The sequence below is a fragment of the Zingiber officinale genome, chromosome 4B, assembly GCF_018446385.1.
Source record: "Zingiber officinale cultivar Zhangliang chromosome 4B, Zo_v1.1, whole genome shotgun sequence".
In the NCBI taxonomy this organism is placed as follows: domain Eukaryota; kingdom Viridiplantae; phylum Streptophyta; class Magnoliopsida; order Zingiberales; family Zingiberaceae; genus Zingiber; species Zingiber officinale.
Window position 1 is genome coordinate 105,687,897 of NC_055993.1, and position 23,754 is coordinate 105,711,650.

The 23,754-nt window shown below is 36.5% G+C and overlaps 2 protein-coding genes across 2 annotated transcripts; both read right to left on the minus strand.

The window, feature by feature from the left end:
* Nucleotides 1-457: 457 nt before the first annotated feature.
* LOC121975900 (AP-1 complex subunit mu-2-like) lies at nucleotides 458-7,256 on the minus strand. The gene is made up of 11 exons (XM_042527828.1): nucleotides 6,807-7,256; nucleotides 6,564-6,710; nucleotides 6,420-6,482; nucleotides 6,096-6,272; nucleotides 5,897-6,000; nucleotides 1,798-1,905; nucleotides 1,566-1,662; nucleotides 1,379-1,476; nucleotides 1,138-1,279; nucleotides 912-1,034; nucleotides 458-837 (listed from the first exon to the last, which is right to left on the minus strand). Exons 1-11 carry the CDS (start codon nucleotides 6,933-6,935, stop codon nucleotides 739-741), a joined length of 1,287 nt encoding a protein of 428 aa, XP_042383762.1. The 5' UTR covers nucleotides 6,936-7,256; the 3' UTR covers nucleotides 458-738.
* Nucleotides 7,257-8,039: 783 nt separating this feature from the next.
* On the minus strand, nucleotides 8,040-23,462 carry LOC121975901. The gene is made up of 5 exons (XM_042527829.1): nucleotides 21,827-23,462; nucleotides 18,959-19,963; nucleotides 17,739-17,964; nucleotides 8,899-9,041; nucleotides 8,040-8,641 (listed from the first exon to the last, which is right to left on the minus strand). Exons 1-5 carry the CDS (start codon nucleotides 23,234-23,236, stop codon nucleotides 8,348-8,350), a joined length of 3,078 nt encoding a protein of 1,025 aa, XP_042383763.1. The 5' UTR covers nucleotides 23,237-23,462; the 3' UTR covers nucleotides 8,040-8,347.
* Nucleotides 23,463-23,754: the final 292 nt, after the last annotated feature.

Below are 23,754 nucleotides of genomic sequence, written 5' to 3' on the forward strand. Positions count from 1 at the left end.
TGAGTTAATTTACGTTCTTAGTCCTGTAACTTATAATATTTTTCAATTTTAATTCTTTTTCCTCCAAAATTAAAATTTTTGAATAAAAAATATTAATTTGTGGTTGGAATATAAAAAGCACATAGGTCATAAAAAATTAAAATCCCTAAATTTAATTTACAACTCATCATTTTTCATTGAAAAATTTCAATTTTAGAAGAAAAATGACTGAAATTAAAAAATATTATAAGTTAAAGGACTAAAAATATAAATTAACTATAACAGAACTAAAATTAAAAAAAAATATAAATTACAAAATTAAAAACGTAATTTTCTCGGTATTCCACCATCTGATTCGACTCATCTAAGGTCATTGATCTGGACCGACCACTAGAATAAATAAAAACAAATTATGAAAGAGCCGTCGAACATCATTCGATAAAATATAGTATAAAATTATTTATTAGGCTTGAGACAATTATATCCCAAAACATTTTCTGTTACTTGCATATATCAGAAGAATAAGGAACAAGTGTATGTAAGCTATGGATACATTCTCTCAAGGAAGAAGAAGATCAATCATTCCAAAATTAAAAAATAAAAAAATCATTTAACCAACAACTTGCTGATTGACCACCCTATGCACACATCAAACATTTGATTGATAAATCTACAAACTCGAGGTGAATCCATGCAATAGAATCCTGAAATCTTCAAGTCTTATATTGTTTCCGAAAGTCCAACAGCAGATGAGTGTTTTTAGATGAGTCTAAGTTCATATTCACCGGCCTTCGTTATGTATCTCACCCAAGGAAGGGCTTGGTATCCACTCTTTTCAATAATTTTCAGATATCGAACCTGAGCAATTGATGCCATGATCGTTATCTAATGATTTATAAACCCTAGTAAGAAGTTGTGAAGAAGAAAAGTACCTGAATTCCGGAGACAGTGAAATAAGGGATCTCAAACTTCACACGAATAGGAGCCTTTTTCTCTGCAGTAGCATCTTCTGCAGTTATACTGGGAAGACTGAATTCTGCCCTACACATGTATTCCTAAGTCCTCGTAAAAAACACTGATGTCAATATGTGTATATATGAACTAGACAGAAAGTCAGATCTGGGATCATTTGGCCGGTCGAAAATAATTGCATCGTACCTTGCCGCCTGGAAATGATTTTATTTTCCAGACCAGTGAATCATTTTCAGGAGCGTATGAAGCAGAACCCATGGATGCCCGGATGTTAGGATTGGTGGCATCTGAAGGTGCAGGCAGCTCAATTTCCACATTTGTTGCAGTGCTAATAGGGTAAGGAAATGATGATAAAATGCTCTTCAGAAAAAGATGTTTCGATACAAGTGAAATAGTAGTTATCTTGGTCCATGAACTCAGCTAGTACCTTCTTTCCTTGAACTGACTTCTTGCCTTAACTGTTATCTCTATACGACTTCGTGAGTGCCTCTCGACTTGAGCTTCCACCCAAATTGGAGGCTTCACCTGAATAATCAGGATGACAAGTTATGAATAAGATAAAGAATGCCTAAACATTCACATTTATTTCCATACAGCAAAAGAATAATGTTAACCTGAGTGCTAAGTCTGTATGTCATTAGATCAAAGGACCCATCTGGTGGTATGAATGATATTGTCCTGTCATTTTCAAACCGTGCCAAGCGGACACACCTTAAATGATAGTATGAAAATGTCAATACTTAACAAATATTGCCTTGACATTCAGCTGAAGAGTCAAAAGGTTCCCTTGATAGAAAAAAAAAGGTTGAAGAAAAAGCATATAAGAGAATGAAAAGACCAGCTTACTGGTGAAACTTTATATCATCTAAATCGATAGCTTTTCCTTTAGCTGTCCGCCCTTGAGCTTCCAAAAGTACCCGATCATTGAGCCCTAGTTTACATTCAGGCATTCCACTGCATACATTAGGCATGAACTGTTATTTAGAGTCCAATTTCACAAATATGCGATTTTAGTCTGAGTGATATTCTATGTTTCGCTCACCACATGAACTACGTTTACATTGACTTATCAAATGATACATACCTTCCAGTTCACTACCTTTTGTGAAAGAGAAACAATAATAATATATCAATTTCTAGCAGAAATAATCAAATAACCCTTACTCATGGTAAGAAATTGAAGAAATTACAACATCTGAGGCAGTAGTATGAATAAAAGCACATCTGCGATCCATTGTTCAACAATCATTTGATAAAGCCACTACAAATTACTTCATCATCCAAATTACTTCTGTAGTACAACTCCTAATCTTGTCTAACACATTTTCTGGGGATTGCTACTCGCCTTCATAGATAAAGGTTGTTACAAGGATAAACTGTGATATCACGATGTTAATCTTTATTTTTTGTTTATTTTTTAGGGTATATAATATGTATCTAGGGTTCAAAATTTTAGGATTTAAAAGCTGGGTTATAATGAGTATGAGTCAATAAAATTTTTCCTCTAGAGTTTAGGCTTCCCTCTTGGGTTATAGTATTCAAAATTAAAAATTTTAGATAGTCACTGGGTATATTATATGTATTTAGGGTTTAAGATTTTAGGATTTAGGGGTTGAGTTATAATGGGTTTAAGCTAATAAGATTTTCCCTCTAGGGTTCATGCTTCCCTCTTGAGTTATAGTGTGGAAAATTAAAAATTTTAAATACTTACCGGGTATATTGTTTCTTTAAGGAAATGTTGATTAAAAAAAAATTAAATTCAGGCATCTGGACACGCACACACGCCGTTGATACCTTGCACAATGCGTGTGAACGCCTCTCACACGCGGAGGTGCCTCCCCACATGAGAGGTGCCCACATGCGTTGTGTAGCATAACACGACTATATATATATATATATATATATATACACTATGTTGAGGACCAAACCCTATAGATGTCGTTCGCGCCTCTCAAAGCAACGTTTTTTTCTTTCTTTTTTTGGATTTTTTTGTTTATTTTTTTTAAGCTCGCGGTTATGCTAATAAGATTTTACCTTTAGGGTGTATTTGGTTGGGATAATCGTTAATAACTTTGGTTATCAAACCAAGGTTATACCCTATTTGGTTTAGGTGATAAACGATTCCTGAGTAATCCATTACTTCCACCACGTCAGCAAACGTCATCAAAACTGGGAAACCGCCAAAATGGGTGGTTTTTGACAATTTCGGGGTTAACAGAAAAATATTCCCAAAATCAACCTCCCCGGTCTTACTCTACGATAACCTCCTCTCCGTTGCATTCCCTGCTGCTGCATGCGATGTCTCCCACCTCCAGAATCTCGACCTCTCCAAGAATGTCATTATCGACCCCCTCCCGCCATCACTGGCCCCTACCGCCAATGCGTAAAATGCTCCAATGGAATGTTAAAATTGCCTTATCTCGATGCCCTTGCACCTTTCACCAAAATCCCACCGACCAATTCCTCCTCCTGCGTTCTCAGGGACAAACTATTGGTCCCTTGGCGACCGGCTAGAGGGGGGTGAATAGCCTACACAATAAAAATAAACAAAGTCCCCTTTCTCGATCTTAAAGCTCGATTAGAATAGACACTTGCATAAAAGAAATAAGAGACTGATTAAAAGAAGAGGCGCAAAAGGGTTACTTGGTTTGCAATCAGGGGATTGCTAATCCAAGGAAATTGAAGCTGACTAAACAATCTCCTTCCGGAGGAGAAACCTCTTACAGCAATTGAAGTAATTAATTACAGAACAAAATTAAAGAGGAATCATTTACAAGTGTTGTTCTGACTTACTAGGATTTAAAGCCTTTGTGGGATAAAACTTTATCCTTGTCGCAATGAAACGCGCCACGTTGCATTTGGCTGAGATTTTACGTCCGAGCGGCCGGACCAAAAAGTCAACAAAATGTTGACTTTCGGTCCCAATTTTCCGCTCCTATTCCGCTCGCATTGGTTCAGGTCTTCCGCTCCGGCTTCGCTTACTTGGGTGATTTTGACGATCCGGAATAGAGCTCACCCGAACTCATTTTCCGGCCTTCGAACAGTCTTCTGCTCCGACTTCTCGTCCCTCGGAAATATTGCGCGCCTCCTTCTCGTCCGCCAACGTACTCTTCCGCAGCGCCTCGTCCCTCAAACACACCGAGCCCATCGGCTCTTTCCCATGTCATCCTTCTCGCTAGTTGCGTCTTTCACTCGACTTACTGTGCTCCTTAGTTCATGCACACTTAGACACAAGGTATCAAAATAACAACAAGACCTAACTTGACTTGATTGATCATATCAAAACCATTACGGGGTACTTACACAAACTAAGCAAAACAAAGAAGAAGGGGAGCAAGAAGACTATAAGGGTTGCACTTTTCAACATTGAGGTCTCCTTCATCCTAAATTTTCCCTCAACCTCGCGCGAACGATGAAAGATCTTGGTTTCTGTTCTCCTCTGCTAACATTTCTTTGTCCAATTCTCACTATGTTTTTTCATTCTCACTAGAATCCCATCGATCGATTCTTCCTTTGTTCTTGGGGACAAAGAAACCAAGACTAAACTGAAGGGAGAGGGAAGACAATGAGGTATGCATTTTTCAACATTAAGGTCTCCTTCCTCCTAAACGTTCCCTCAACATCGCGTGAACCATTTGAAAAAAATATCTTAGTTTCTGATCTCCACCGCTAGTGTTTCATTGTACTTCACACTTTATTTTTGTTTTTTTTTTCTGTTCTCACCAGAATCCCATTGACTGATTCCTCCTTCATTCTTGAGGACAAAGAAAGAAGCCGGAGATGAAGGGGAGAGGGAAGGCATTGAGGTATGCATTCTTCAGAATTTTCTTTAGGTTTTTTTTTATGTTCTATCAAATAATTTTGTTTACTTCTAGTAAACAAGTTGATTATTATTTTTTTTATTTTTATTTTATTTTATTTATTCTAAAAAAAATTAATCAAATATTAAATTTATTTAGTTGGAAAAGTATCTAGGATTGAACCAAGGGTAATATAATAATAAATGTAAAATTAGGTTATAGTATTACCTAGGATTAAATCAAACAATATTAGGTTATATTTTATTCACTGCAACCTTGGTTACACATAACCAAGGTTATGCATGATAACTTCCAAATGCACTCTTAGGGTTTAGGGGTTGGGTTATAGCATTAAGCCAACAAAAAGAAAATCAAACCGAAAAAAAGTTTTAGGTGTGCACGGGGTGTATGGAGTTGATTATTATTATTAATTTTATTTTATTTTATGTATTCTAAAAAAATTAATCAAATATTAAATTTATTTAGTTGGAAAAGTATCTAGGACTGAACCAAGGGTAATATAATAATAAATGTAAAATTAGATTATAGTATTACCTAGGATTAAATCAAACAATATTAGGTTATATTTTATTCACTGTAACCTTGGTTACACATAACCAAGGCTATGCATGATAACTTCTAAATGCAAAAAAAAAAAAAAATCAAACTGAAAAAAAATTTTAGATGTGCACGGGGTGTACGACGTAAGGTCCTTAGGGTATTTAAAATAATTCTCATGCGCACATAAACCCAACACTCAGATGCCAGCAACTTTTTCAAGAAAAATAAGAAAAGGTTCAATAGAAATCACGTAGAGTACTTTTCTGCTTAGGTCATATAAGCTATTATCTATAAAACTGTTCACCGAATACAAGTTAGTGAATGATGGTGCCTTGCACTGTTAAACATAACAAGTATCATTATGGTTTTTATTCTTAGATGATATGTCTTGAAATAACATATCTATAAACAATAGCATAAAATTCAATTGATAAATATGGAAGAAAAAAATCAAACAAATTCAAGTTAGGATAAGCTTAAAGATGACTTAAAAGGAGAGGACGAACTGACAAATCCCAAAATAAATGAAGTATACATAAAGCATATTCTAAATGAAATGAAAGAAATATGAGTAAGAAATCCACCTCAAGTATGTTCTCATTTTCAATGCCCCAACAACATCAGAACGAATAATCTGTCCATTGCTGTTGACAAGTATATTTACACTTTCAATCACATCCAAGAACACCTGTGAGAAAAAAAAAAAGTGACCACATTTTTTCAGAGGATAATTAGATAATCAGTGATTGATAAGAGTCTGCAATGATGGAAGACATAACCTACTTCATTTTTCTTATAACGTATCCCTTCACTACGCCATGACACCGCATTTGTCACGGCCATTGGTGGTCTCTGTGCAACTTCCATCCTATATGCATCTGTCTTAATGAACTCACTAAGAATCTTAGCTTCTGTGTATTGAGGATACCCAAAGTCCATCATCTCATCAAGTAATTCGTACTGCCCATATTAGCCAATGGTTCAATTTCAAGACCGTAGAATATGACACCAAAGAGCAAGGAAAAAAAACACAAGATTTGATCTGATTTAGATGGCGTAGGCACGCCAAACACCATGCAGTGGAAAATAAATAGATTTTCCACTCACCACAACGACAAAATTATCTCTCAGGGACTCTTCCTCCAGCTCCTCGAAATAGTGTTTGAATACCTAGATCGAAGCACTCTAAGACAGTTAGTGACAAAGTCATTCCGGGAGCAGAAAATAATATCAGCGCGAAGGAATGCTCACATCAACGACGCGATGCAGAAAAAGGAGGATGCTGGCCGCATTGCAATTCTGCCTCGCAGCCGTCATCAGGAAGACATTATTGTGCTGGATGAACATATAACTGATCCCATCGTCGATCTCCACCGGCGAGTGCGACTCCGGATCGACCTGTCACCAAAACGCGGTAGCTCAAGATTCCACCTTTCCGCCAAAAAATGAACAGGACAAGCCAACTTCGGCGTTTTGAAACGGATCTCAAGTCACCTCCTTCTCGATGAGCTTGGTGAAGAAGCGCTCGGCCTGTGCTGCAGAGACGTCCCCCTGGTAGTCCCGCCAGATGAGGACGCGGCCCTTGATGTCGAGGAGGAACAGCGCCGAGACGGCGCCCGCCATTGAATCGGCCCCGTGACGCGAGGTCCTCTCGGATCAGAATCGGATCTGAGGTGGGGGCGAGGATCCAGCCTTGGCGTCGCTACCCATTCCCGCCAGATTTCCGCTGTCGAACAAGGGAGAAGCGATCGAACAAGGAAACAAGATTGAGAGGTGAACTAAACAGAGAAAAAAATTGTATCGGCACGCTAAGAATGTAGAGATAAGGATCGAGATCTCGGAAGGACGTCGGCGAGACGTTGGCGAGACGGCGACGAAGAGCACTTGTTCTTCCTCCTCTTTCTGAGAATTAATTAGTCTTCGGGTGAACGGGTTGGGAAATGGAAGAAGAGAATGAGGCGGTGGTGTGCAATCCGACCCGATCGACGGCGATGTAATTGAACCGGACTTCGGTTTAGACCGGATTACTATAAAACAGCGCATAGTAAGTAGGGGTGAGATTAACCGACCGACTGAATTTTATCTCGAAATCGAACCAACGGAATCAATAAAAAAAATACTTTTAAACAAAAACTTTTTTTAAATACTATCAAAAATATCAATTTATAACAACAGTAGAGTAATACCGATTAAATTGATTTAATTGATTTTTAAAATCAACACTAATCGAATAAATTAAAATAACTATTTTAAATAATAATAATAATAATAAATTTTTGAATAAAAATTAGTTTAGTTAATTTTGTAGAGGTAGTTTTTTCTTTCAAATATTGAGTAAAAATTTAAAAATTATTGAAATAGAGAGAGTGAATATCCAAATTAAAGTTCCATTCAATCGAATTAACCTAACGAACTGAATTTGAAAGTTTGATTCGATATTTTTTAAATCTTAATTATTTTGATTTAGATTTAAAATTTTAAAAATCGATTATCATGGGTGAATCAACTGTTATATTATAAATGTTGTTGGATAGGTGTTTAAAAAAAAAATATTTATAAAAAAAAATTGATTTATTCAATTTAATTTAATAAGTTTGACCCTAAGCCAAACACATGTTTATCAATAAAATAAATAGAATTGATGGCCAAGATCAAATGAAACCAAACTATATATATATATATATATATATATATATATATATATACCAGCATTTATATTATTTTAGATTGCTTAAACAAATTTCTTTTGATATTTGGATCTCACGCAAGGTTTCAATATAGCAGTCATTTACATGCTTCAATAAGCCAAAAAATCAAGACTAACAACACTTGAAACATCGCATCTCGGCTATCCAAACTGTACGACAAGACCAGCAAAGAAATGAAAAGTGAAACCTTCAAAGCTGATGCACTTGAATGCACACCGCCTTTGAAAATCTACAGAAAGGCCATTTTCCAATCTTTCAAAGCCTTGTGGTATTGATTCCACTCTTTAGATCATCTACTTCAAGCGAGAGGCAGTAATGTTTCTGAAGTTACAAAGAAGTGTTTGGTAGCGAGTCCATGAGAATCACAGGGCTTTTGTTTCTAGGCTTCCATATCTTGTCAGATGCTGCTTTCAGTATAATATTAGGTAGCAGATTGGAAGCTGAACTAGAATATGAAGGTTCAACTGAGACATCGGATAGCTTTTCGGTATTTCCATGACCTTGGATGCTCAGGTTCCTGCTTGTATCGCTCGGTTTACTGCAAGGGCAGATAACAATCTTGATGAAGCAAGGTTTGTGGAAGATAGACCCACATGATTTACACTTTGCAGCTTCAGCTTCCTGCAAAGCCAATAACAACCATGATATCGGATAAAGTTGACGTGACGAATGGAATACAAAATTGTAACATATCAATGATGAGTCGAATACCAAACTGTAACATATCGACTTGAAGGTAAAGGTTGCAAACCTGAACTAGAATTAAATAGAATGATGATTGTATAGCCACATTGATTTTAAGTGAGAATTGAAGAAAAAGAAAGTGTATCAGTTCTAGAATGGTCCAACTAGCTTTTGTCGAGTTAAGAAAGACTAACCTGAAAGGGAAATATGAGAGACAATGGATCGTCACAGACTTGTCGTGCAGCACAGGGAACGCCGGTGTCATAGCACACAAGGCACTGTTGTGCAATGTGCTCGAGGATTTTGTTTGATAAAGTCTCTAGCATGATGGGAAGTGCTGCAAAGAAAGAGAAAAAACAGATACAGATACACAATTCTGAAGCTCACGAACAGATCGTTGCAAAAACTTAGTAGTTGTAAGCTGTAGCTGTAATTGCATTAATAAAGTTGGAAGTTGCATGAATAATCTTGTGTACTTGTTTTTTGGTGTTCTTTTTTTATATATAGTGTATAATTTTGAATCGAAAGAGAAATATTTTTGAGCAAACAGGGAGGAGGTCATCTCCAGTAATTCATTCCAGACATTGCAAGGGACGAAAGGAAAACAAAAATCCAAAAAAAAAAAAAATTACAACATAGTGAGGTAGAAAACATGGCCAAAAGATGGGCACTAACTTCAGCCAGATCCAAAAGAGTAAAAACAAGGGCATCGAAATTATAACATGATAATGTGTATAGATACAGCCGAAGTTTATCGAGGAAGACCCAAAACATTCCTAGAAACATTCTCATTCCAACACCACCAACACCAAGCAATAGTTTGGTCAAGAAGGCGAGACAAGAAATCCAACAGTGAGGAGATAGGTCAGGAGGATGAGGATATGACAAGAAAGGGCAGAGCATGAGAGGCAACAAGAGAGAGATAACTACCAACTGTAGAACATCTTCCAGGAGCAAACAAGAATACCAATGCTTGAGGTGGTGCCAGAAGGTGAAATTAACAAGAATGTTAGTCCTCTTGCACTGAGGAAACATGTAAGCAAGCATGTAAGCAAGGGCTATCAGATCTTTAAATCAAGGGCAAGTTGCAATGAATACCAGAAGAAGGAAAGCAATAGAGGAGGAGAATCTGCCAGCTGCAACAAGTACCAAGTGTTGGAATCTGGCCAGTCATTTTAGTTGTTTGAGTAAACCAGGTCAAGTATCGTTTTAGAATTTAGGCATCAGAAAAAAAGTGTGAGAAGTCAACATTCCACTCAAACCATGGAACATAGGTGACAGATAAAACAACAGGGTCCAACAAAGTTGAGAAGAGATTGGAAAACAATTCTGAAAGAGGGAGGATCAAATCCAAATGCATCTCCAAAAGTCAGTATCCTTCCCTAAATCAGGCGAGAAGACCTCTCAGATCTCTAAAGTTGAAGATATTTCACCAGATGGACCAGAAGTGAGGGGAGAGCATTGTGTCCTGCCATGGGAATGAACAAGTGCACTGAAGGCAAGGTCAACCCAGAGCATCTCTTTGCAAGTCACGAACCCACAACCATTTACAAAATTGTGCAATGAATTAAAAGAGTAAAATATGATCAAGGCAATTTGAAATAATTGCCACAAAGTTCTTTACATTTTACAGTACTTAAAATAGAGAACACTGTTCAATATGTAACATCACAAAATAGAGAGAAATAAACTAGGGTTTGGTAGAAGCTAACAAAGATTATAATGTCTCTCAGAAATAGTATGCAAACCTTTGCTAGGTTCATATGAAAACAGTTGGAGCTTTATTGCAGACATGTAGGATTATGTCCACATGAGTGGACTAAATCCAATTAAGTCCACATGGGTGGGCTTAATCTCCATAAAGTGGGCTTACACTTGATTAACACACAACTAATTGCCATTAAGGAAACTAAACTCCAATTAAGTGATCTAATGTTTAATTGCATATAAAAGGGGTTTGGATTAAATGGATGTTGATTAATGTGTAGATCCAATAACCTAGTTCATTAACATTAATGGGTTGTTAATAATGGATGGGCTTTAAGGTGGATAGTCCCTGTAGGATGGGCTTGGTATATAAGGGAAGATGCTCATGGATTAGGGTATGTTCTTGAGCTTCTTCATCGACCTCCTCTCTTCCCCATTGAGAAGGATATACAGATTGTCGCCGCCCACTGCTGTATAAGATTATTCCGCGCAAAATCTCCGATGACAAGTAAGAAGCAATAGCCTTGAAATGGATTCAGGTTGGCTCTTCGTTAGTTATTGTTACGGTTTCATTATTGCTTCAGAGATTGATGATAGTTAGATCCTATTGTAGATGCATCCTTTAGTTTATTATTGATGTATCACAATTCTTACAATTGGTATCAAAGCTAAGGATTAGCTTATTGTCAATTTTTCTTGCATAAGGATTATTTTTCAACGATTTGGCACATATACATCAATTTTTATATTTGATTCCATATAGATGAGCAAAACTGAAGTATAATCGTTGAATGTAGCATGGATAGGTTAGGATTTAACCCATGAATCGAGGTTTTCGAATTATCCGCGAAGAACAAGATTGGCAGCGCGGTTTTAGAGTTCGTTGGGTTGAAAAATCGCGATCAGAAATCAAGTTTTTTAGTTACCAATCGATTGGTGTTCACTAATTGATTGGGCCAATTGATTACTTGAACCTGATTTGCGAACAGAGAATTTCCAAATCATTTGGGTGATCGATTGACGTTCATCAATTGATTACCATAAGAAGCCAATCGATTACAGAATTTGAGGACACCCACAAAGAGTTTCCAAATCGAGCGGTTGATCGATTGGTTTTCACCAATCGATTATAGTTATTTGGGTTGTCACAGAGAGTTTTTAAATTGATCAACCAATCGATTACGATTATTTGGGTTATCCATATAAGGTTTTTGAATCGATCAACGAATCGATTGACGTTCCACCAATCGATTAGAGTCAATGAACTGCAAACAGTGACCTTAGGAATAGATGATCAATCGATTGCCAATGTTTGTAATCGATTAGCACGCATGTGAATCGATTATCATCTATTCTTAACCGATTATGAAGGGTGTCAATTAATTGGTATCTGATACCAATCGATTGATAACTGAATTTAGCTCAGTTTTCAACAGATTTTTCATGGATTCTTCTTTTCTTTTGCTACTTAGTCAAACTTGTACTATCACCAAAGCGATAACTATTGGGGAGGCTAGGAGTATTAGTATAAGGGGATGTATGTCCATGCTAAGGGTGATTGACCAAAAGGAAAGTCATTTTTAAGTCTGATATATGTTTAAGGAAGCTCACAAATTAAGTTAAATTTTTAAGTCATGCACATAGTGTGTCAACCCAAAGAAAGGGGCACTATGGCCGATTAGAAGCATTGTGAGTGATGATTTAAAATGTAAGCTAACTAAGGAAGCTTATAAATAAAATATCGTGCACATAATGTATCGGTCCAAAGGAAGGCGAGTTATGTGGCAGATGAAGGTAATTATGAGTTATTTGGAGAGTACCAATAGCAAATTACAATTAAGTCCAAAGACTTAATGTAATGTTGTACTAGGTATCTCTATTAATGCTTATATAATTGCATGTTTTGTTTGTTGCATTTTGTTATTGCACAACTATAAAGATACATGCCTTGTTTGTTAAATTGAACTATGTTCTTTCTTTTGTTTATGTGGTACTCTCAATGTCTGCTAATCTGAACAACATCCCTAATCTGAACAATATCCCTGTGCTTACTAGCACAATAATGGAAAGAGCATATTACAATTTTATTAAGCTGCATGGATCTAGACTTTGTATTTAGGCATGATCGCCCTACACCTTTAACTAATGATTCCACTGCGGATAAAAAGATAATCTTTGACAAGTGATAGCGATCAAATCGCATAAGTCTGATGATCATGAGGATGTCTATTCCAGAATCACTTAGGGGTTCAATAATTGAGAATGAGGATGCCAAAACCTTCCTTAAGGAATTAGCGGACTAATTCACCTCAAACGAAAAGATCGAGACTACTACACTTCTTACGAAGTTAGTGTCCATGCGATACAACGGGAAGGATAACATTAGGGAGTACATCATGGAGATGTCCAACTTGGTTACAAGGCCTAAAACAATAAAGCTGTACATATCTGAAAGTGCCCTTGTGAACCTTATCCTAATACAGTTCACTCCTTTTAAGATTATCTATAATACTCAAAAGGAGAAATATACACTAAATGAGATCATAGCTCAGCGTGTATAAGAAGAAGAGAAATTGAGGGGTGACACATCTCATAGTGCTCACTATGCATCCTCATCTCAATATTCAAACTAGAAGAAAAAGGGTAATGGTAAGAGTAAGGGTAAACAACTTTCACAGGGCTTCGACATAAGGTGCAAAAGCAACAAGATCTGGACCTAACTTATTTCTTTTGTAAAAAGAAAGGTCATTTGAAGAAGGATTGCCCATATACGTCAACTGACGTATCAAGAAAGGTATACTTCTCAACTTTGTCAGTTGAGAAGTTAACCTGGCTATTGTACCTACTAACACTTGGTGGATAGATATTGGTGCAACTACTTACATAAGTATAACTATGCAGGGTTGCCTCAGGAGCCGAATGTCAATTGATGCTGAAATATTCATATATACGAGAACTGGCAAGAAGGAAAAAGTAGAGGCAATAGGTGTCTTTAAAGTTTGTTTGGGGAAAAATGTACTTTTGAATTTGAAAAATACATTTGTAGTGTCGTCCTTTAAGCGGAACTTGATTTCTATTTCATGTTTGGACAAATCTGAATACACTTGTTCATTTAGAAATGGAAAGTTTAGTATTTTTCGAAATTCTATCTTGTTTGGTACGAGTTCTTGATTAACAAACTATACAGATTAGACACTATAACCTATACAGATAATATTGTGATGCACAGTATAGGTGTGAAGCGTGGTGTCACAAATGAGAATTCATCCATGTTGTGGCATAGGCGTTTAAGGCATATCTCTAAACAACACCTAGAAAGGTTAATGTCATTAGAAATTCTTAATTCCCTCGATATGTCAAATTTTGGAATTTGCATTGAGTGTATCAAAGGGAAAATGCCTAACAAAAGTAATAAGGGTTCAAGGCGGAGTAATGGTGTCTTAGAGCTTATACATACGGATATATGTGGATTGTTCCCTAAGGCTTCTTGGAATAGTCAAACATACTCTATAGCTTTATAGATGACTATTCCCGATATGGATACTTGTATCTTATTCATAAGAAGTCGCAATCCATGTACATGTTCAAAACCTTCAAAGCCGAAATTGAAAATCAAATTATTAAGAAGATAAGGTCGTAAGTTCATACTGTGGTAGTGAATACTATGGTAGATCTGACGCATCAGATGAACATCCTACACCATTTGCGAATTACATTGCTGAGTGTGGTATCGTGGCGCAATAGAGCATGCCTGGGGCACCTCAAATAAATGGTGTAGCAGAGTAATGAAACTGGACCCTTAAGGATATGTGAGAAGTATGATTGCATTTTCTTCTCTACCAGAATCCTTGTGGGGTAAGACACTCAAGACTGCGGTTTACCTACTCAATAGAGTTTCTATTAAGGCGATAACAAAAACCCCATACGAGTTGTAAATAGGTAGAGTGCCTAGTCGTAGACATCTACATGTCTGGGGTTGTCCAATTGAAGCTAGGTCTTATAGGCCTAATAAAAGGAAATTGGACTCAAATGATACTTTGAAAACTCAAGAAGTTTCAAGTTTTTCAACCTCTTGAGTATATCCTTTTTCAAGACGGGAAATGTCAAATTTATTGAGAATGGTAGGAGTGATAAAATTAGGGAAATATCATTTGAGTAGAACATTGATGATCCTAATATGGTAACTACTGATGTAGCTAATAGTGAAATGATTATCATTCCACATACAGTTGAAACTATATAATCGAAAGGGGTAGTTGACAACGATATTCCCATGTCACCTCCAATTCAATTGGAAGGTATGTCATCTCAAATTGAGGTATTTCCTCTTATAACTGAGAATGACTCCCAATCACCTCAAGATCAAGTGTCACTAAGGAGATCCATTAGAGAAAGGAGATCCACAATGTCTCGTGATTATGTATATCTCTAAAAGCATGAATTTGACATTGGGTTGGAAGATTATCTCACATCCTTCCAAGAAGTCAAACAATGCTCTCATCCAGAAAAATGGATCGAAGTCATGAAGGAAGAAATGAAGTCTATGGCGGACAACGACGTATGGAAACTTATTGAATTGCATAAAGGTGTGAAACTTATTGGTTGTAAATAGATATTTAAAATCAAACAGGATTCACGTGACAATGTCGAAAAATATAAGGCACGCTTGGTCGCCAAGGGATTCACTCAAAAAAAGGGCATTGATTACAAGGAGGCTTTTTTTGTGGGTTTACACGAAAGACTCCCTTAAGGTAATCATAACACTTGTAGTTCATTATGATCTAGAGATACACCAAATGAACATTAAGACTGCTTTTCTCAATGGAAACATTGAGGAAACTATATACATGGTGCAACCGAAGAACTTTGAGTCGAGAGATTCAAAGCACCTAGTATGTAAACTAAGTCTATTTATGGTTTAAAGCAGGCATCTAGTCAATGGTACCAGAAGTTTGATCAAGTGGTTTCTTCATACGATTTTTAAGGAGAATCCAATTGATCGATGTTTATATATCAAATTCAGTGGGAGCACGTTTATCATACTTGTTCTCTATGTGGATGATATATTGTTTGCAAGCAATGATAAGAGTCTGCTGCTAGAAACCAAGTCACTTCTATCCGCTGAATTTGAAATAAAGGATCTTGGTGATGTATCCTTTGTCTAAGGCATACAGATTGTACGTGATCGTTTAAGATACACACTTGGACTATACAAAAGGCCTATATAGAAAAGGTACTCATTTAATATGGCATGAAGAATTGTGCTTCCGACGGCACTTTAGTGCCAAATGGTGATAGACTTAGCTTGAAACAATATCCACGTCATGAACTTGAGATTAAGGAAATGCAGCAATTCCCCTATGTATCTGCAGTAGGGAGTTTGATGTATGCTCAAGTATGTACGTGTCCGGATCTTGCGTACATTGTAGGGATGTTGGGGAGATATCTGAGTAATCCTAGACCAGAGTGTTGGAAAGTTGTAAAGAGAGTTATGTGATATTTGCAAAGAACGAAGGATTACATGCTCACATATCGAAGATCAGGTCATCTGAAGATCATTAGATATTTAGACTCCGATTTTACCGGATGCTTAGATAGCAGGAGATCCACCTCAGGTTATGTCTTCACAATGGTGTGAGGGGTTGTATCATGGAAAAGTATCAAACAGACACTCATAGCCACTTCCACTATGAAGGCAAAGTTTATAGCATGATATAAAGCTTCCAATCACAGGACATGGATGCGGAACCTTGTTACAGGTTTACAAATCATTAGGGGAGTATTGACAGGTCATTGAGGATTAACTGTGATAATAAAGCTGCAATAATAAAACTGCAATAATAAAAGTGCAGAATTGTATTCCAAGAACGACCGCAGTTCGTCAAAGGCTAAACATATCGACATAAAGTTTCAGACGATTAAAGAAATAGTTCAGAATGGTCAAATAATGATAGAGCATATAAGGATAAATTCCATGTTAGCGGATCCACTCACCAAGGGTTTGTCACCCAAGGTGTTTCATCAGCATGTGTTGAACATGGAGATTCTTCCTTTCGATGAAGTACCAATTATGTAGAAATATGTATTTTGTATAATGCTCTATATTCATGAACACATATTTCGGCTCAATGTATATATTGCAGATTTTCTATATGTGTCCATGACTTTAACTTTACATATGGATATCATATTTACTGTTGCGGTTTTGCATTTGATTGTTATAAATATGATGTGAGTCATTAAGTTGAATCATGATTTACCACTGCGGTTTAGCATAAAGTTTTGGTAAATATAATTTGAACCCGGTTTGGGTTATAAAGAGGACTAATGAACACCTATAGATCACATTTCGTGTCATGCTTGTACTTACACATCCACATTTGATATATGTCATTAATGATATTAGTACTGTTGGGTCTTGTTACAGTTACAGTAGCTATGACTTCTTTAGTCTATACTAATTGATTTAATGGACCAAATTGATTAAAGGGGTATTTAACACATAAAGTTTTGCATGTTGAACTCAACTAAGGGGTTGTGTGGTGTATAAGGAATTAGGTATAGCCTGAGTGGGAGATTATAGGATTAATTCCACATGGATGGACTAAATTCAATTAAGTCCACATGGGTGGGCTTAATCTCCATAAGGTGGACTTGCACTAGATTAACACACACACCTAATTGTCATTAAGGAAACTAAACCCCAATTAAGTTATCTAATGCTTACTTGCATATAAAGGGGATTTGGATTAAATGGATGTGGATTCAATATGTAGATCCAATAACTCAGTTCATAAACATTAATGGGTTGTTAATGATGGATTAACTTTAAGGTGAATAATCCCTATAGGATGAGTTTGGCATAAAAGGGAAGATGCTCATGGATTAAGGTATGTTCTTGAGCTTTTTCGTTGACCTCCTTTCTTTCCCATTGAGAAGGATATACGGATTGCCACCACCCACTCCTGTAGAAGATTATTCTGTGCTTGTAGGATTTCCGGTGACAAGTAAAGAAGCAATAGCCTTACGATGGATTCAAGTCAGCTCTTCGTTAGCTATTGTTTCGGTTTCATTATTACTTCAGAGATTGATGATAGCTAGATTCTATTGTCGATGCATCCTTTAGTTCATTATTGATGTATCACAATTCTTACAAGACACACTTAAACATTCAATGTTTTTGGAAAAATTCTTCCATATCCTAAGATGGCTCACCATTCTGGGCACTATGCATGAGGCATCATGATAATTGTCTATACACAGGCATTGCTTTCAATATACATGAAAAAATTCATTTCAGATGAATATAAATTCATAAACGACTTGCCTGCAAATGCCCCTTTGGATAGATCAACAAGATCACGAAGTGCAAAAAAATCATTGCTTTCAAGAAGATGTCTACGAGAACCAAGGCCTCTGTGGATGGAGATTCGGAAAGGGCAGCGGATATAAGGAAACATTGCAGCTATTTTCTTCCTGATACCCATAACATGAAGTAAAGCTGGCACCTTGGAAAATAGAAAGGGGTTCATCGCACTCACACACAGCATGGGCTGGGGGAAAATGTAACATGTATTAGAAATTAAAATCTGCATCACTAAGAATCTTTTCTGGAAATCACGACAATTGATTAAACACAATGGCTTCAAAATACTAAACACTGCTAGTGTATAACTTTAGGGAAACTAGAGTTACTAGACTATGCATAAGCTTCTATACACTACAGAGCTTAAAAACAATTTAGCCAGAACTTCACCTAGTAATCAAAATATATAAAGATTCCCGTATTTTCAGAATACCAAGAGCACCCCATTGTTAAGAATCTGTGCCCCAATATAAGCACTCAATATAATGCACAAAGATGTGAATACAAATATGAAGTAGATCTACATGAAAATGTACTCCATCAATGCATCTAAAATGTTCATTATCACTCTTTGAACTATATATCACCAACATAAAGAACAGATTTAAGCATCAAAAACAGATGATAACTAAAATTTGGTTGCACTTAAACTCAAACAGTTTTCAAATTTACTGTAAAAAGTGTGTCTTATTTAAAATATCAATGTCTCACTTTTTTCAACTCAATCTTTAGGATAACATGGGATATCACCAAAATAACTGAATATTAACATTTTTGGTTTACTTGCTCTCAAATTTGGTTCTAGTATAATAATAGTACATGTGCTTTCTAAGATGCTCATGATCCTTTTCCAACTACATACCACTTGTGGATTATTCACATGACACAGATATATATATACACATATACCTATATACATAGTGAACAAAAATGACAATTACTAACATTTAATGCATTTGTACTCAAAGCATACTCAAGTTCAAGTAGATAATATGACTACCTTTATACGTGTTACAGGAACTAACATAGAAAGGAACATTCCTAGATAAACTATCAAAATATGGTGAACGAGGGTAAATTTTGAGAACAAAGGAACTTATCTACATGCTATAAAAAGCATATGTTACAAACATCAGTCATTTGCAACCTGATATACATACATCCATAAGTTCACACATTACCTTGTCATAAATGGATTCCAAATAGGCTTTTGCTAACTGAGAAACTGGGTAAAGAGAAAAATCCCAGCGATGCAAGACTTTTGCAGGCAAAACTGAAGTATCATTTGCATGGCATGAAGCACAAAATAACTGGCCAGTGTATTCACAAAATCTTGGTTTGTTCCATCCTAGTGTTTGAACAAGTTCCCTCAACAATGTTCTTCCATAATCCAAATGTTTGTGGCATCCTGCACAAGTATAATGTTGTAATTCCAACAGCTGTTGCATAGACTTTTGAGGCTTTAAGTCTACCACAAGGCGTATTGTCTTCCCTAATTCAGTAATATCCTCTGGAGAATCATCATAAGTTGAAGACTTGGAATTCCAATCCTCCCCAAGTTTTTGTAGGGACCGTGGAACTATAGATTTTAGCGAGCTAGTCTTGTGAGTTAGCTTGCCTGGGGATAAAAAGTAGAACAAAGGGTTGGGAAATCCAAAAGGGTATGCAGAACTAAGAATGGAGCGCAAACAGTCCTGAATAAGATCACTTCTCTTGCTGACAACAATTGGTGAAGCATTTCCAAATATTTTCATTGATTCTCTCTCAACAAATGTCCATTGAGTAGGAAGACTCAAACCATGGTCAGAAAAAAGCACCCTTAACTGCTGGTAAAGTGCAAAGAAGTCACGGTAGCGTCTTTCAACCTCCCATTGATCATTAGCACTCCATACTTTCAAAATATACACAGTATACTCCTTGACTCCAACCAATCTTTCACCAAAAGAAACATCACCTTTTCTCTGTTTTGCTCCAATGACTGCGACCCAATTAAGTGTGCGTTGTGAAGATGGATAAACGTCATCTGTTCCAGAGGTAGATGCTGTGGAACTACCGTCCCTTATATGATGGGATTGATAGCAAGCATACCCATCACTGGCCATAGACCTAGTTCCACTGGATTTCCCAGTATCTAGTAAAATTTCCTCCATTTCCAGAACCATTTCATCATATACATCACTAGCAACCTGTTTTTCATTATAAAAAATGGGACAAAGTATAATAATAATTAATGTTTCAGAAGATTATTATTTATTAATCATGTAAACAACTGAATTGCATATTTAAATTTGGTAAAAGTTCAAGTTCCATTAAGTAATACTCTCAAGGCTTAAGCCACAAAACTTTTCCTATTGTTAAAAGAAGTCAAATCACTAGGGAAATGATCATATTTTAAATAACATCAAGAAGTTGGATCAACAATATAGACAAACTAGAGAACAATTTTCCTGACTGATCAAAATTGGATGGTATGTACTGATTGATAATGATCAGAACCTATCTATATCCCAACATAAACTAAATAATAATAATACTAAGCAGGCATTTTCTGTTAACCATGTGGTTTAATGCAAAAGGGACTGCCTTTCAGTGGAATTCTAGGATTGCAAACTACTTTAGAATTTAAGTTGATTTAAATGCAATCTAATTTTGGGTTAGATATAAATCCCAATCAGTTTGATTGTTAATTAGAGGCCCAATGTTTAAAAACAAATCTAACTAAAAAAGATGGAGTTTTGCTTGTTTTGGAGGATACACTAATTAGTACTATTAAGTACTGAAATAATGTTGACCTTACTAGTTAATTAGAGTAAGTGTTGTAAGCATAATATACTAATAATAGCAAACTTGACAGATATTTGTTAAATGGAGAAAGTAGGTTGCCTTCCTCGCTAATTATTGCAATATAAGTTTCAAGGAAAACTAGAACATTGGCTGACTAAGAATTTACGTACAACTCTTTGAGTCTTTGTTTAAGTGCTGAGTATACGTATTTTCTGATAGCTTTAGCAGTTCAAATATCCAAACCCAACCCACTGACCCCCCTCCCCCTCTCTACAAACACAAAGTTTCGAGAAATGAAAGTTGTATGGGGATATTTTGCAACAGTGGTACACTCCAGGGAGGAAATGAAACTTTTCACATTTTTCTAGAAAAAAAAATGTTAAAGAACATGAATTATAAATTTTCCCAATGACTGAAAGTTGTTCCATTGGATTTCTTGGTCATAGTATACTTACTACTGTATTACTACAACCATGCTATCAACATCAACAAGATTTGTTAGTAGTATATCGTTGTCAATCAAGGTACGGTTCCTGCAGCTATTACTTTAAATATTTGAACAAACAACCGAGACTAAAATGCAATATCCTGAACAAGTGGACATAAAACAACAGCTAGGGAGAATTATAAACTGCTTGTGCAGAAAGCCAGAAACCAACCCAGAACAGCCTATAATATTTTCTGAGAACCCTCATAAGTAATATAATATTTGTCAAATCTTGCAACCACTAGTTTTGAGGCCTACACCAAGTGAAATTTATAACTGAAAGATTGGCACTATATGCAAATGCAATAAAAGAGTGTGAAACTAGGAACTTCAGTTCAGAATGTTCTATGATCTGGAAACAACATATAAGAAGAGTAACAGGCACTAATGAGAAGTTAAAGATGGTTGGATAAAAGAGCAGTGGAAAAGGCAGAATCAAATTATTTAGATGCTTTGACAGCCTAGAGAAGTTGGATAAAGGATAAAATATGGTAAAACATCACTGAGCTCCAGAGGTACAGTAAGTCCATAGTGATCTTCTAAGGGTAGATCACATTTAGGATCAAACTGACCAAGTAAACATTGTATACACATTTTACTCATTCTAGAATAATTAAATTTAACTATGGTTCAATAAATACTAAAAACCATAAATATGCATTTTTAAAAGAAAGCATCCAGGTAACCTAATACAGAGTGCAATACAATGACAAAGTTAACTCAAATGGAGAATGATTTTGTTCATTTGAATAATTTATATAAAAAAACATTTTCTGACCTCATTTGTTATGATATCCTCTTCTTTCCTATCCACAATTTTGGAAGTGCTATTTAACTCTATCTGGAAAATTGAATTCTGGTCATTAAGAGGAATTGGTTTGGAAAACTTTGCATTATCATGTTCTTGAGCTACACACTGTTTGCTTTGAGATGGGTCAGCTGTAAATGAACAAATATCCATGGCAGTAATATGGTTAGAAGGAGCTGACTTAGAAGATATATGCTCTTTTGCAGGATCACCAACATCAATATCTGCAATGCTTCCGTCATTCATGGAACAGATATCTCTCACACCTTTGTAACAAGAATTGACTTGATCTTCTACAACATATTCTAGTTGTACAGGTTTTCCTTTCTGTGAAGCTTCATATTCATTTAGAGGGTTGTTGATGGGACAAATTCTCCCATTCTTGTTAAGTTGATCAGAGTCTCGAAAATTAAGGTTGACATCTGATACACCTTGACCAGTCTCCTCCATGATATCAATTGATTCGATCACATGTTTGATGGCCAGTGATGGAACATTTTTCTCACTTTTTGGAAGCACGAGTTGCTGACCAACCATTTTATCTCGGTTAATCAAGAAACAATCTTGGCCGAGCCCACCATTTTCATGCAGAAACTCATCCAAATCATTGGAACCAAAAGCCACAGATGGATTCATAAGGAGTGGACTTGTGTGGTGATATTGCATCTCGCCAACGCACTGTGTGATCCTCTTTTCACGCCGACCAGTTGTGTTGTCAAAATCTGTACCATATTCAAGCATTGATTCCTCATCATCGGAGTTTGCATATCTAAAAGAGAACCCCTCATCTGCATCTGCCATGATCTTGTCTTCAACATGAGAGGAAGATCCCAGATTTCCCAGCAAACCCACCTCTTCGGTGCTGGCTGTCATACAAAGCAAAGAACTTTGATCAGAACATCCATCACCGTACCTCAGGGAGATAGCGTCCTGAGCTAAAAAGTCCACCACTTTCTCGCTCCTCGACACTGCTTCTTGATGGCCCTCAACTTCCACATTCTGGGTATGGAACCGAGACGGGTTTCTGTTTCTAGAAAACGATTCCATTCGATCAGCCAAGGGTAATGGATGATTTAACTGGGACGATCCCCTTTCTCTCGGCGACGCAGTGCCTCCTTTATCCAACGACCGATCGACCTCCACGAAATCGAGAAGATCGCCATAGTTTCCGACAGAGCTACAGAGACTGGCGCTGCCGAGGGCCGAATTGGCGCTGCAGTAGCGGTCGAGCTCGGAGCCTTCATCTTCACAGGAGGAGTAGTTAGAGGCGGCGGGAGAGACCGGCTCGTCGTCGCCGTAATCGTAAGTGTCGGAGTCGCGGCCCTGGATTTGGGTGAAGAATTCATCGAATGGATCAGGAAGCGGAGATCCGGTCTCCATGGACAACCAAGACCCCCAAAAAACGAAGCTTTACAGTAGATAGGTGCCCCTTTGATCTGCTTTGCTCTGTCAATCCCCTTCTACTGGTGTTTCACCTTCGATTCACAAGAGATGGATGAAGGAAGAAGCGATCACGTCTTGAAGGGAAAAAAAAAGGTCGCGTTTTTGGGCGTGGTCTTTCTCTTGCCTCCTTCCTGTTCCTGGTTTAATAAATTGAAATGTTGATATATTCGATTGCTGTTCTTTGTAAATCAATAATATATATAAATATATAAAGTCGATTAAGAGCTCATTTCACATAAACTCTGCCATGTATTTTTAAGTTTTAATTTTTTTTCTTTATTAATTTACAAAAACCTTAATATTTCCTAAGTTATTGCAAAGCTGTTTTTTTTAATCATAAAATTAGGGTAAAAATTAAACTGCAATGGTTCGATCTTGAGATTTATCTTCTAAATAGACATGAAATTATAGGATATTGGGCTTATTGATAGAATTTAAATATCTATATTATAGCC

What these genes read in the sequence shown, in the direction of transcription:
- LOC121975900 (XM_042527828.1), bottom strand. Translation starts at nt 6,935, where the DNA reads ATGGCGGGCGCCGTCTCGGCGCTGTTCCTCCTCGACATCAAGGGCCGC. An exon ending in AGTCAGTTCAAGGAAAGAAG is followed by an intron (nt 1,280 to 1,378) that starts GTACTAGCTGAG and finishes TTACCCTATTAG; the next exon opens with CACTGCAACAAATGTGGAAA. An exon ending in AATCATTTCCAGGCGGCAAG is followed by an intron (nt 1,035 to 1,137) that starts GTACGATGCAAT and finishes ACGAGGACTTAG; the next exon opens with GAATACATGTGTAGGGCAGA.
- LOC121975901 (XM_042527829.1), bottom strand. Translation starts at nt 23,236, where the DNA reads ATGGAGACCGGATCTCCGCTTCCTGATCCATTCGATGAATTCTTCACC. An exon ending in AGGATATCATAACAAATGAG is followed by an intron (nt 19,964 to 21,826) that starts GTCAGAAAATGT and finishes AATGAAAAACAG; the next exon opens with GTTGCTAGTGATGTATATGA. An exon ending in TGGAATCCATTTATGACAAG is followed by an intron (nt 17,965 to 18,958) that starts GTAATGTGTGAA and finishes ATTTTCCCCCAG; the next exon opens with CCCATGCTGTGTGTGAGTGC.